Source organism: Cydia fagiglandana, chromosome 3 (genome assembly GCF_963556715.1).
Source record: "Cydia fagiglandana chromosome 3, ilCydFagi1.1, whole genome shotgun sequence".
In the NCBI taxonomy this organism is placed as follows: Eukaryota; Metazoa; Arthropoda; class Insecta; order Lepidoptera; family Tortricidae; genus Cydia; species Cydia fagiglandana.
In genome coordinates this window covers 6716933-6730573 of record NC_085934.1, presented here as the reverse complement: position 1 = coordinate 6730573, position 13641 = coordinate 6716933, and the positions used below count along the sequence as shown (strand labels likewise).

Genomic DNA, 13641 nt, shown 5'->3' with positions numbered 1-13641 from the left:
TCATTAAGTAAACAAGCTTCAAAGCTATACAATGAAATATTAAGAGGAAAGGGGACGGCCGCTTCTCTACACAAAAGTATAGTCAGTAGTAGACATTTACAGATATTAGTAAGGAGCAAAAAATATATTCCATACAAATTTTTAAATGTTCCTAATTTTTATATTAAACTAAAAATTACAGTATAGGCTGTATAGGTGCCAAGGGATATATTCAGGTTGCGAGGCGGCGGCGGTTCCGGCATATTAACATTAACACATAATATTCACTACCAGCAACGCATAATTATATTAATTCTAATTATAATCGGCATAAATTATTCTTCACTATAAGAGGTATCTACTAACAAAAATACATTAAAAGGTTGGCTACTTCTGGTTTAAGGCACCGTCCGGCCGGTCTTTCTTTATGACGGTCTTCCCTTAAATGTTATAGTGAGTAGACGGACTTAGCTGATAGACGGTCTTGGTTTAGAGTTTGGTCAGATATAATAATTACACCTTGTATATTTTTAAAATTATCATTACTCATGCATTACTCTTAATTAACCTTGAACTCTTGTAGCTTATCATCCAAAGTAGATGTTCGAAAACATTTCACTAAATGATTAAAATCTGAAATCATCCATAACCGTCGTGAGCAGTCACAAGGGTGTTCACAGCTAACAGTGTCTTCATTTACACCGAATATTTTCCATACTCCATAATTTCATGGTTTGAGAATCAAAATAAACGCCTTCACTTAATTTCATTTCATCCACTAAAATAACTCCTCGTTTCTCCTCCTTCTTCATCGCCTCACATCTTTCTTTTAAACTAAAGAAAGTAGAGGATTGGAATCCATATGCAGAACAGCTGATTTTGCTGAGATACTTATTTAAAGTTTGTACAGAAGGAAGGGGTAAAATATTTCTTTTACGTATAAATTCATACGTATTCCTGCTTTTTATACGTATCAACATGCACTCATAAATCCATTCTAACGTATATCGACGACCTTTTGTATTATTTTTTTTCGCGGCTTCAAAACATGATCTCACGGCATTTTGAAATTCTTCAGGTAGCTTTGAAATAGATGCTTGTACTACGGTATCCGATTTCTTTGCACACTGCGCCTTAGCCAAGGAAATTTTCTCTCTTAATTGGATATTCTGCAATTATATGAACGGTCGATATGAAATTCGTTACTCAAGTAGGTACAATGTATAAAGTTATAAGCCGACAAGATATTGTAGTAATTAAAATGTGGCAACATCGTAGTGTCGTCCCGTTTTCTTAGATTGATTTGAAAGGGACGACACTACGATGTTGCCACTTTTTAATTTCTACAATTTCTTGTTGGTCTATAAGCGGGTGTGCGAATAAAAAACAACAGCTAATTAAAGTGGTATCCAGACGGGACTGATCAAATCGGTTGATTTTATCAGAAATGAAATTGGCGTCAATCTCTAATTTTAGATTTATGGTGATATTAGAGCCCTCTACATTGAAAAAATCCAGAAATGGTATCCAGACTGGCCTCACAAATTGGTATTCTTGCATCTGCACTTCATTTTATCGGTAATATCGGTCATTATCGGCGGTTGAATTCGGCGAGCCAAATTGGTATTTGCATCCGCACTTCGATCCTGATTCGATCGGGCAATTGAATCAGATTGGCGAAAAATTTACTAATCTGGATACGCCTTAAGGGACTTCGAAATGATTTCGAAAAATATGTATGAAAACTTCTTGCTCAAGTTTCTTTTTGTATTATTTTACGTCTTCAATTATACAAATACAGTATATTATAGCGTCGCCTAGTACCCATAGTACAACTTTTGCTTAGTTTGGGGCTAGGTTGACCTGTGTAAAGGCCAGTACACAATGGGCCAGTCTGGAGGACGCATTTATGCGTTAGAGGGAGCAAGTGATATTGCTACCTCATTCTACCGCATGGCAGCGTCCCTTGGCCTGGCCGGCGCTGGCCCATTGTGTACAGGGGCCTTTAGATGTTCCCTAATATTTATTTATTTAATATGTTTTTGATAAAAAGCCGTAACAGACTACCGCACCATACCGCGACTTTAGTGCGGTGCGGCGCACGTACCGATAGTCGTAAGGTGGTCGCCGTACGTGCGTTAAGACCCCCTCCAGACTATGCGCGTGAATCGCGGGCGAAGCCGCGAACGCGAGTGTGGAGTCCAGAACGCAGACCTGCGAAATCGACTCCACACTCGCGTTCGCGGCTTCGCCCGCGATTCACGCGCATAGTCTGGAGGGGGCTAAGGATGTAGCTATAATTTGGAGCGTGAAAGAGATATTTTAACCGCACCATCAAGGTCGTGGCGCGGTGCGGTAGTCGGTTACGGCTTTAATGCCGGCTACATACGTAACGATAAATCGTTGCGATAAAACTGTGCAGTCCGATTGTCCGATTGTCGATTATCGTAACGATTTGTCATACACACGGTTCGATTTATCTGCACAGTCGGACTGCACAGTTTTATCGCAACGATTTATCGTTACGTATGTAGCCGGCATAAGACTTACCGTCCTCTTCAGACGCTTGCATTTATGTACAAGATTTGAAGCGCGCCGTTTAGCTTCTGCCATTTTTTGTAATAGAGTTGAACTGGAATTACGGTTCTGCAAACGATTTCGTAATATTCGACAAGATTTACATCTTGGGTACTGTTGATTTCTTTCGTAAGTATCATCACCAATATTCACACCTTTACAAAATCTGAAAATTGATGTAATTATATATTAGATAAATTCGTTTTTATCTTTTATTATTCTCCTGTACCATTGTTTATGTATAAATAGTGCTTTAATCTACAGGTACCTACATAATAAGGGTTCTTAAAATACACATAAAAGTCGAGTTTTAATAGGATAGGTTCAAGAATTAAGACCTATTTAATGTACCGTTACATACAATATTTTTAATGACAAAAATGTTAAATAAAATCAAAGTTATTAGGCTTACGAGTTATCCTTTTATTTTAAATACAACTGTTACATTATGGTATATATATTCATAAGACGACTGCAAACAGTTGTATTATCGCCTACACCCATAGTACAAGCTTTGGGGCTAGGTTCCTCGTATTCGAAATGAAAAGTAGAGTGTTTAACTCGGGTGAATGGCATCATTTTAGCCTCGGACTATACTCTCACTGCGTTCATCCCTTGGTTAACAATCTACCAAAACTTACTTATTGTCGTCAATCTGAGTACCAACGCACAAAGGCCATCTTTCAACCGATTTTAAGTAATCGTAGGTGTTGTCATATGAATTAATTTTCTCCTTTAGTGGCAATTGTTCATTATTGGGAAAAATTACCTGCAATTAAATAGCAATTATGTTTCGTTACAAATTCAAATCATGCCAACCGAATTTTATTGTTACATTAATAAACACTTACAGTGACAGTTAGATCATCGTTTAAACGTATATGATGTTTAATCTTCTGAGTTTTTGGATCCATTCGCATAAATTCCAGCCCATTAGGATTTTCTGCATGTAGCCAAAAAGGCGGCAACAACGAAAATGCCCGAAACTTACTTTTAAAATTCTCTATTGGATTAATTGTTACATTAGTATCCTGATATTGACTAAACAATGGTTCCGCAAAGTCCTGTTGTATCATTTCATAATCCATTAAATTATTAGAATCATTTTGATCTTCTGATAATTCCTGTTGCTCGGCATTGATTTGTTGTTGCTGCTCGTCCTTAAGTTGATTGGGGTATGGTTCGAAAGATTCCTCTATGTGAATAGTATTGGCTTGGAGTTCATGTTCGGGAATGGGAATAAACTGATGCTCAATCGTGGGCACAGCTTCTTCCTTAAGCGTTTTTCTTTGTGTAGGAATATATTTGAGCTCTCCTTTAATAGTTAACTTTTCGTACATATTTATATTTTCTTCTTTAAAATGAAGATGGCAAATATAATCATTTGCTTTTAATGCAATTCCTAACGCCTTTTTCCAACTTTCTAACCGTGCCGGAGTCTGAGAATTAATAGAAAAATGAAGAATTGTTGAAGTGAAATTGTGAATTTTATAAGAAAAATATAAAAATCACAATATAATATTTTATTAAATAACTAGCGACCGGCTTCGCACTATAGTTCGTTTTTTTTAGCATTAGAAATTAGGTAAACAATCTTGATGTGTCTTTTAATTGAAAAGCACATTTTAAAAATAAGTTACGGCAAATATGTAACAATTATGAATCTAATACGATCATTTATATTCTTCTGCTTTCATCAGTAATAGTTTTTGAATTTTAAAAAGCGTTTTTCAATTAAAAGACATGTCAAAATCGCTTACCTTCTTGCAAGTTCTTTCTAATGCTAAAAAAAACGAACTATAGTCAACAAATTATATACGTAAACCTTCCTCAAGAATCACTCTATTGATACATGAAAATCGAACTGAAACCGTCCAGTAGTTTGTTTATCGCAAAGATACATTCAAACCCACGAACAGACAGTCGCGGCGGGGGACTTTGTTTTATAAGGTGTAGTGAAAATTACATACTTACCGTTGGTTGGAAAAAAGATACGGATTTCGTAACATTTTTCTGTTTTTTCCTCTTACGCCCACTTTGGCAACTGTTTACGATGCAAACTTTTCCCATTTTTACTATAGAAAATATATCCTATAGCGGTGGAGGCAGTCATCCTACCGTTTAGCCGTTTGTAGGACGGCTCGTAGTCCGCAACCCCCATACACAATCCTACCCAACGAGGCGGACTACGAGGCGGCCTACAAGGTAGGAGTGTGAATGTGGGGCTTAAGGGCTGGTAAGCCCAGGCCCGAGGTGGCTAGATAACAGAGGTGGCAGTCTATATGATGCGTACTGAGACAGGGGCGGCTAGTTTTACTGCACAAGGAAATCCTAAATTAAATAAATCACTTTATGAAAATTTTTAATAAAATTTCAAAAAACTGACAGCGCACTTCACTCAGTCAATAAGGTCTAAATTCATGTTAGTTCCCGGTGCTACCTACTAGCGCCACCGGAGAGATTTCGAACTATTCTTTATACTGACAGCTGGACACTTTTACAACCGTCTTATCATAAAAGATAGCTCTCCTTTACTTCTACACTCCATACTTGGAATGACGTGACCCTTCATAATTGTACATGTGTGCTCCGTTTCTAGAGCTGTATTGCCAGTAATTACCATAAAAATATTTTACTACAGCAACATTACTAGAACTGGCTTTGTCTATACGATTTCTAGGAACAAATCCAATTATTTTATCAAATATATTTTGATTTGTATTTTATGAAGTAGTCAAAGTCATATGTAAATTATTATTTATGTTTTGAAATATGTAAATTATTATCTATTTCAGTTTGTCTTTGTCTATGTTCATAAAATCTATGAAGGGTAGACGTGCCTCTACCCTCCTTGATAAAATTAAAAAAAAAATCTTTGTCAATAGGCCTCTTTGATAGGCCTTGATTTGAGTCTGGCCGGTAAGAACATAGACAAGACAAAAGTCTGTAATGTCAATGCTGTCATTTAAGTCATTTAACGCCAAAAATATTAATTTTCATATAAAACGATTTATTCACTTGAAATATATTTATTAACCTATTAATTTAAAAATAAAAACTATTCATTTGTACGAGCAACATATCTAAATGCGTCTTCGCACAGACTTAGTTAAATTTAAACCGTTGTCGCTCTTCCTTCCTTGCTGTATTATGTATCCGGCAATGGCGACTTCATCAACAATTCTTATCCGGATTATGAAAAGCCCTAATGTGTGTGTGGAAACCGTTGTAGTAAACCAGAAACAGCGATAATTTCAAGGTAAGAAATATATCAATCTTTAAATAAAAATGAGCGTACTAATTACCAAATTCAAATATAATAATTTAATCTTACTATCCCCGTAAGTCCCGCGGACGCTATATCGCGTCCGAAATTATAATCTAAATTCATCATAGATGTAAAACCTCTCATTGTTTACGAGTAAGCTGGTAAATTTAGACCTTAGGAATTAGCGACGTTAGTAATTAGGAAGTTAGATTATATTGTTTAATTTGTGACTATTTTGTTTTAGAAAGTGAATCATGGCTTGAGCGTGAGATAATAATATAATCCTGGCCCGTCATATGATTTCTTGGAAAAAGCTCAAAGGGCACGTATCTGCTGCATATACAGACTAGTTTTCCGGTGACCAAGAACGCTGCGTGGAGCTGTGGAGCAGAAATGTCCGATAACCGGATAGATGTAATAACAACTTGTAACCATTTGTCATATCAATGTATGTATTCATATGTATTGCTCCTAACATATATACACTAATCCTAATAGGAATGAAAATATTTATATCTTAATAATACGTAACTTTTTGTAACCTTTTATATTGGACGAATTTTTAAATATAGTACCTAATCATTATCTTATAACGTATTTCTTTATTTATTTGTGATATGCTAATTTAAGAGCCTAACAACGTGCACACTAGCACCATTGCTAAAATAAATAATCGTGATTATTTAAGTTAAATTTAAATTTTACAGGTATTTAAAAAAGTGGCCGCTACTGACTGTATTGTGTATTTAAGTACCTTTTGAATACATCAAACTAGTTTTTATGTTGCTGGATTCGTCAATCTATGAGCTCAAAACAAAAACGGCCGCTTTAGTTTTGAACGGGTAGGTTGACGAATCCAGTAACATAAAAATTAGTTTAATGTATTCAGCAGTGGCGCTAGTGTGCACGTTGATGGGCTCTTAAAAACCTGACCCCAACAAAAAATAAAATAATACAAAAAGAAATTCCCTCTCCGGGATTCGAACCCAGGACCATTAGCTTCCTGAACTGGATTACTGCCAATACCCGATAGGGGCGCTAGGCTAAACGGGTTGTCAATTCTAATTACAATGGTATCCTACCGAGCGCTAGTAGTATAAACGAACTTTTGAAGGGGACATTTTTTTGTATGGAGTTATCGTTCTTCTCCTAGTGAGTATTATATTCTTTGACTCGCATTGTGACTCGCATCCAGGCCATAACGCCAAGCGCGCACCACGATTTTAATTTTTGCGACACGATTTTAGAATCGCGCTGTAATTTATCGCAGAAAATTCAGTGCGCGCACTGCGATGAAAAAGTCGACGATTTGTTCATTCTCGACATGGATGTCGTACCAGTCGCTTGTCGTGAAACAATATGCAATCGCTGTATGACTGAGTATTTATACCACAAAGGTGATCTCCTTCTATTTCTATAATTAAACGGTCAACATCTAGCGTTTCATCTTGTAACACCATTGGAGAAGCAGGTTCCGATATGTTGACGCATGGAGAGCGAAATGCCGACTGAGGTCCCGGCTGCGATTTTATTATCGCAGTGCGCGCGGGGCCATACAGCTTCGTATGCTGCAATTCACTTTGCGACAATCGCGTCGCGCGCTGTCGCGGAAAAATGTAACAAATCACAATTTTAAAATCGCTGCGATTTTTTTGTCGCATATGCGCGCACCGCCATATAAACCCATACGTTACATTTCTGCGACTAAATTATCGCGCGACAAAAAATCGTGGTGCGTGCTTGGCTTTATTGTTAAAAAAATAATAATGTCACTGTCAGACTGTCACAAGCAACCTCGCTAACCATCTCGCAACAAATAGCTATGAACTAAATTAACTTTTTTATTAGGCTCGTACTGTTTTCTTGTTAAAGAAAATACATTTTTTAAATTTCATTGTTAATATTTAGTGTAAAATCACGGTTTCGTGTACCTTGCTGCAATGGCTGGTCAGGGGCATCAGTTTCCCGGTAACTTCCCGGGAAACGCCGGCGCGATGCGGTCCGGTTTTGGCGGCGCTCCGATGGGGGGCCAAATGCAACCTATGCCCAACCAGTTAGCAGGTAACTCTTTTAAAAGTGTATGTCTCAAGCAGAAGAGACCTTATGCAAAGTAGTCATGACAAATGTTAAATGATTAACGCCTGTACTTGCGTTGTTGACTGCTGTATCATCTATTGGTTTTTGTTCTTCCAGGGGTAATGGGCGGTGGAATGGCCAACCCAGGCAGCATGGTGGGGATGGGAAACCAGATGGTGCCTCCATATGGGGCCGCCATGCAGAACCAAATGGGAGCTATGGGTATGGGGCCCCAGGTAACCAAATCACACAATATTTACCATTGCATTAATATACCATTAAATAATCCTTAAGGGTAATTTAGTTGTCAATACATATATTATTTAATTTAACTCAGTAGGTTAACACTGTCAATGTAAAAAATCACCTTAGATGCTTTTAGAAAAGGCAGTTAGAAAATTTACAGAAAACCTACACACACACTTTAACAACCATTTAAACAAATGAATGTAACACACTATTTATTTGTTTCCAGGGCATGGGAGTGGGCGTTGGAGGTAACCCAAACCCAGGATTAGCCCAAGCTGTGCAGCAACAAGGTACTAAAATGTTTTAGCACTCTTCTCTTTTTTTTCGGAATTTAGACCTCATCTGTGGTCTGTAGCCATATCCTTCACTTTATTGAGCGCGGGAAGTTGCCAAAAAATTACTCTAGCCAAAAAATTGACAACAACTGTTTCAAAAACAAAAAATATTTATTGACTCATTTGGAGCATACTACCTATTTTTAATTTATAGTATGGTAACTATTTTACAAAAAACAAAGTCAACACCCAGAACCCCAGGTATGTTCCTCAGTCAGTTCATCCCACTTAATTTCCTTTTTTTCTCTTACAACCATTAGGGAGTCCTGACCTGATTTTCCTGTCATTATGTGTGACCCCTATGCCCAACTTTAAATGAATTATATATGAATATTATGAAGTTTACAATAAATATATTGCATGCGGCAAACTTTTTCAATTCTATAACTCACTCACACAAAATTCCCCTTCCCCCTTACCACACTTTTGCATAGGAGAAAGATAGGACTTTAATACATACTGTTACACTTGGCATGGTCGCTCCACCCCCTGTTGCTGTGACGTAGTATGAGGATGGACCCTTTTTAGTCCAGGGCAGAGGTTCAATTCTTCATACAATACTATTATACATTGTTTCATGTTTCCAGCAAGCATGCAGCAAGCTGTGGCGGTGCCTACATCTGCTCCTCCAGCAACTGCCTCAGCGCCCGCACAGCCTCAGCAGAACAAGGACTTCAACACCGCTTCACTTTGCAAGTACGTCATAACCTTTTTGATCTATGATACCATGTGTCCAAAGAGAAAATAGAAATTAAATTGCGGGGTGAGAGGTCAAACCCTATAAGTGGAGCTAACGGGTTTGAAATTGGCTGCATGTGATTCAACTGTGAGTTCTAAATTAGCCTTTGATTTATGTCAAAACTGAATAAAATGAAATATGTTTCACACTCTCATACCCTATCAACTTAATCTTCGGTTCCAGCAAAAATAGCGGTTTTCGGTTGGACACTAATTTTGAGCTAATAAGCAAGAATAGATTGGGAATTTCATACCTATGTATTGTAATTTTGTTTTAATATTTTTCCAGATTTGGCCAAGAAACAGTACAAGATATAGTAAGCAGAACACAGGATGTTTTTCAAACACTGAAAGCAATTCAAGTAAGTTCAGCTATAATTATGTCTTTGCTACTTTTTTGTATTAAGTATGCTTATTAGGGTCTTATTTTGTTTTGTTTAAAATATTTTATTATGTTTAAAATGCATGCATCCAGATATGTCAATTCAAGGTTTCACTTTAATTTTGAAATGTAATAAATAATAATTTATAGAAACAATAACTTCAAATATAAAAATGGATAAAGATGTTTTGGTAAACTTGCGGTGTGTTTAAACAAGAACAATTTTTTGTCACAAAGGGGAAGTGAGTTTTGTTTTCTTCCTTTATACATGTTTTGTAGTTAGAGGTTGTGCAATAAATTATTTATTTTCTATTTTTATTTTAAATATTTTTCCTATTGCATATTTCTGTGGTTTTGAATTTATAAATTCTCGTTGTTTTCTTGTAGCCTCCAAATGGCACTCAGATCGGTGAGAACGCCAGTAACGATAAGAAGACGAAGATGCAGGAGCAGTTACGCACGATACGGCTTTTGTTCAAACGTCTGCGCCTGGTGTATGACAAATGCAATGAAACGTGTCAGGTAAACATTTGTATTATTCATTAAAATTGGCATCAGGCAACAGGGCCCATATTACATATACTTTATAGCCGGTAGTGTTCGCAATCGCTCGGAAAATATAGGTAACATACATAGTCTTAGTTCTAAAAATCATAATTATGACTTTCCTATGGCGGCAACATGCAGTGCGTGACCCATATGGCCTATGATCGCACACTGTGGAGACGAAGCATACATGGTCGCGATCGTCAGCAATGAGGGACCGAGGAAGAAGAAGAATGGTAATTGTAATTTTCCGGAACTTATTTCCACACATTTAACAGAACTGTCGAAACACTACTGTTAGTCCATGCTCGCTAGTGTCCCACAGAGAAATTATGGTTATGTTTTGAAGGCAATACCAGATACCACTCACCCCACCCCACATTTAAAAAAGATTGTTGTCTGTCTGCATCACAAACTAAAAAAATCTGGATGGATCAAAAGGATGTTTTCTCAACAGTTACTTATATTTTTATTTTTGAGGATACCTTTCTGGGAATATAATTCCATATGTCACAGGGTATGGAGTACACACACATGGAGAGCCTAATCCCGTTGAAAGACGAGGCCGACAATAAAACTTTGGACGAGCGGCGGAACACGGAGTCTTACCGACGTGACTTGGAGGAGAACAGGGAGCTAACGGAACAGGTGAGAATTTAACAGTGTGAGATCAGTTAACCACGCTCTCAAATTTTGTTGTAGATATGGGAATTTATCATAGTTCTCTGCTAACGGTCAACTGACCCATACCTACAAGTCCTACAACAAAATTTAGCGAACGGTGATAGACGGTTTGGTCCTTTATAAAACATATGGCAGAAACCATATCTCAACGGTGGAACCGTTCTCTAAGCACCATACTGGGCTGGCTGAGATGTAGGATCAGTATCGCCGTTATACGCGCCACCAGCATGTGTATCCGAGGCACACGCCACCGTTTTAAGTCGACCGCCAGGTGGCTTGGGTTCGACGACGGTGCCGCCCTTCCACACATCGATTGAAACCACTTTTCTACCCTACCCACATATGTATTACCTAACCCTTTGCCTATGTACTTATGATTGTTTTAATGTAATAAATTTTTGTTGAATCTTTTACTCGGTTTGGTGCAACAGACCCTAATCCACCGTTGCTCGTGACGTACTCCATTAATCGACATACATTGTTATGGGCGAGATAATTTTCGCCATGGTCATTAATTCACGTTCATATTGTTACAGGTGGTCCTCAAGAACAAACAGCTCAAAGAAGTCATAACGAATTTAAGGACTATCATATGGGAAATTAATGTTATGCTTACTATGAGACGATCTTAAACAATTAAAAAAAATATTGTAAAACCATTGAAAGTCTTTTTAGGGTTCCGTACCCAAAAGGACCCTAGGACGGTAAGACGGTATGGTAGGAGGGAGTAGGACGGAACGGGACCCTATTACTAAGACTTCACTGTCCGTCTGTCTGTCACCAGGCTGTATCTCATGAACCATGATACAGTTGATATTTTTACAGATGATGTATGTATTTCTGTTGCCGCTATAACAACAAATACTAAAAAGTACGGAATCCTCGGTAGGCGAGTCCGACTCGCACTTGTCCAGTTTTTATATGTTAGTGATATTCTTGAGATATGATGGACGTGTATGTTAGATGTATAGAAAGTAAGGATCCTAAGCTAAGTAAGTTTTTAATCCTGTGATAGTATATCTAGTATAAGTAAATATATCTTTGGAGTAGGGATGTAACGATACCGATACGATATAATCGGCAGACCGATATATCGGCATCGCCGATTTAAATTGAGCCGATATTACAGTTTGAAAAGCTCGCGAAACGAATGACGCTGCTAATAATTTGAATACACTTTGTTTCCATAACAAATAACCCTCCTTTTGCGTTGCCGTAGTCGGGTAAAAACTACCTACCTATAGTGAACTATAATTACTGATTTGAATTTACTTTGCATTAATTGCTTGGTGGTTACCTAAATAAATGTTTTCTTTGATTTTGATTTGGCATTTTTCTTTATTAGTTTTACAGTTTTTCACACTTCACAAAATCGAGTGTTTATTAATACATATGTATGTTTTATGCATAATAAGCATATAATTCCTTATTTGTTATTTCTTTTAGCTAACTACTGTGCCATTGATATCGGTATCTGTATCGGTATCGCCGATTATTTACTTCAAAAATCGGTATCGGTATCGTATCGGCAAAATCATGTATCGTTACATCCCTACTTTGGAGATATCCTTCTCTCTTATCATTTTGGATAAAATAACTAAGTATACGCGATGAGCTTTTGGGAGGTTTACACCTTCGATCGAAGAATTATTTTCCCATTCTAAAGCAATAATTTTGCCACTATTTCAATGTATAATTGTTTATGTATCTAACTATCTATTTCATTTTTTATTGTAAATAAAATCCTAAGTAAAAGTGATGTCACCTATTGGCGTAGGTAACTAAATTAAACATGTAATTGTTAGATACAGTTAGGTACCTGTGTCGAGAAATGTTGATGATTTAATCCTAATCTCCCTTGTAAATATATTTTTTGTACCTACTTTAATGTCTTTATTTCAAGAAATAAAAAACAATTGAAATAAATAACTTTATTTCTTCAAAATTAAAAATAAACATAAAATAACTTACATAAAAAATCGGCAAGCCGTCGGTTGTTTTGGATCCAAAATTTTCACGTTTAAGTACGTCTTAGGAAATAAATAAAGGAAAACCTTACGTAATCTAACTTCACTCTGGGGTTTAATAGATCTGCTGTTTAAAGCCACAAAGTCGTATCTCATACAAGTTTTATTAACCCTTTACCAGGCTAGGAGATATATATTTCCCACATACGGCACTTCAATCATATGTCCTATTTTCGATGAGTACGACTGACATTTGATTGTCATTTTTGAAATGTCAGCCTGGTAAAGGGCTCAAGAGTTACGGCTTTTTCTATTAACACTGCAAGATCTCGAGTATTTGAGTTTTGCGGTCCCAGCACCGCTTTATCTAACCGGGGCACACAGGCGAAAAATCAATAAAAGTCGGACAAAACCTAAACATTCAGGATTATTATAGAAATCGTATTAATGCAGGTTTCCCAACTAATAAAAACAAAATTACAATTATATTATGACATTTTATTCAATTTTGATCATAATATCTTCTTCTAAAAGATTTAAAACATTTTGGCATATGGGAAGCGACTTTTTACCACCCAATTTTCTTAGTCCTGTTATATAAGGATCGGAAGACACTAAAAGTCTTTTGAAAGTGTCTTCCATAGCCATTTGCCTAAAAAAAAATGTCGCTTAGTCACATTTTTGATTAAACTAGTCATCGATTAAAATGAAAATTTTGTTAAAATGTCGCGTAAGGTCGCATAAAATAATGGTTGTATGTTAAAACCCAAGTTCTGTAGTTTCTAAAATTGATAATATCAAAACCGGATCTATCAGGAAGTTGTACTTTTCTCCTTGGTG

General features: G+C 36.8%; 2 protein-coding genes across 3 annotated transcripts; one reads left to right on the top strand and one right to left on the bottom strand.

Moving 5' to 3' along the window:
• Nucleotides 1–2712: 2712 nt before the first annotated feature.
• LOC134680516 (uncharacterized) lies at nt 2713–3957 on the bottom strand (the record flags this gene model as incomplete). The annotated part of the gene is made up of 3 exons (XM_063539640.1): nt 3408–3957; nt 3198–3325; nt 2713–2722 (listed from the first exon to the last, which is right to left on the bottom strand). Coding segments are annotated over exons 1-3 (627 nt in total), but the record flags the coding sequence as incomplete, so codon positions are not given.
• Nucleotides 3958–7697: 3740 nt separating this feature from the next.
• Nucleotides 7698–12964, top strand: LOC134679924 (mediator of RNA polymerase II transcription subunit 30). 2 transcript variants are annotated; one of them, XM_063538871.1, is made up of 9 exons: nt 7698–7885; nt 8018–8136; nt 8376–8439; nt 9072–9180; nt 9512–9584; nt 9992–10126; nt 10667–10798; nt 11371–11515; nt 11556–12964. In XM_063538871.1, the coding sequence occupies exons 1-8, from the start codon at nt 7765–7767 to the stop codon at nt 11464–11466; spliced, it is 849 nt and encodes a 282-aa protein (XP_063394941.1). In that variant the 5' UTR covers nt 7698–7764; the 3' UTR covers nt 11467–11515; nt 11556–12964. The 2 variants fall into 2 exon arrangements, with proteins under 2 accessions (XP_063394941.1, XP_063394940.1); XM_063538870.1 differs by having other exon boundaries at nt 11371–12964.
• The last annotated feature ends 677 nt before the right edge of the window (nt 12965–13641 follow it).

Coding starts and splice junctions, on each gene's coding strand:
- LOC134679924 (XM_063538871.1), top strand. CDS start 7,765: ATGGCTGGTCAGGGGCATCAGTTTCCCGGTAACTTCCCGGGAAACGCC. Junction 8,440..9,071: donor CCAAGCTGTGCAGCAACAAG/GTACTAAAATGT, acceptor TCATGTTTCCAG/CAAGCATGCAGCAAGCTGTG. Junction 10,127..10,666: donor AATGCAATGAAACGTGTCAG/GTAAACATTTGT, acceptor CATATGTCACAG/GGTATGGAGTACACACACAT.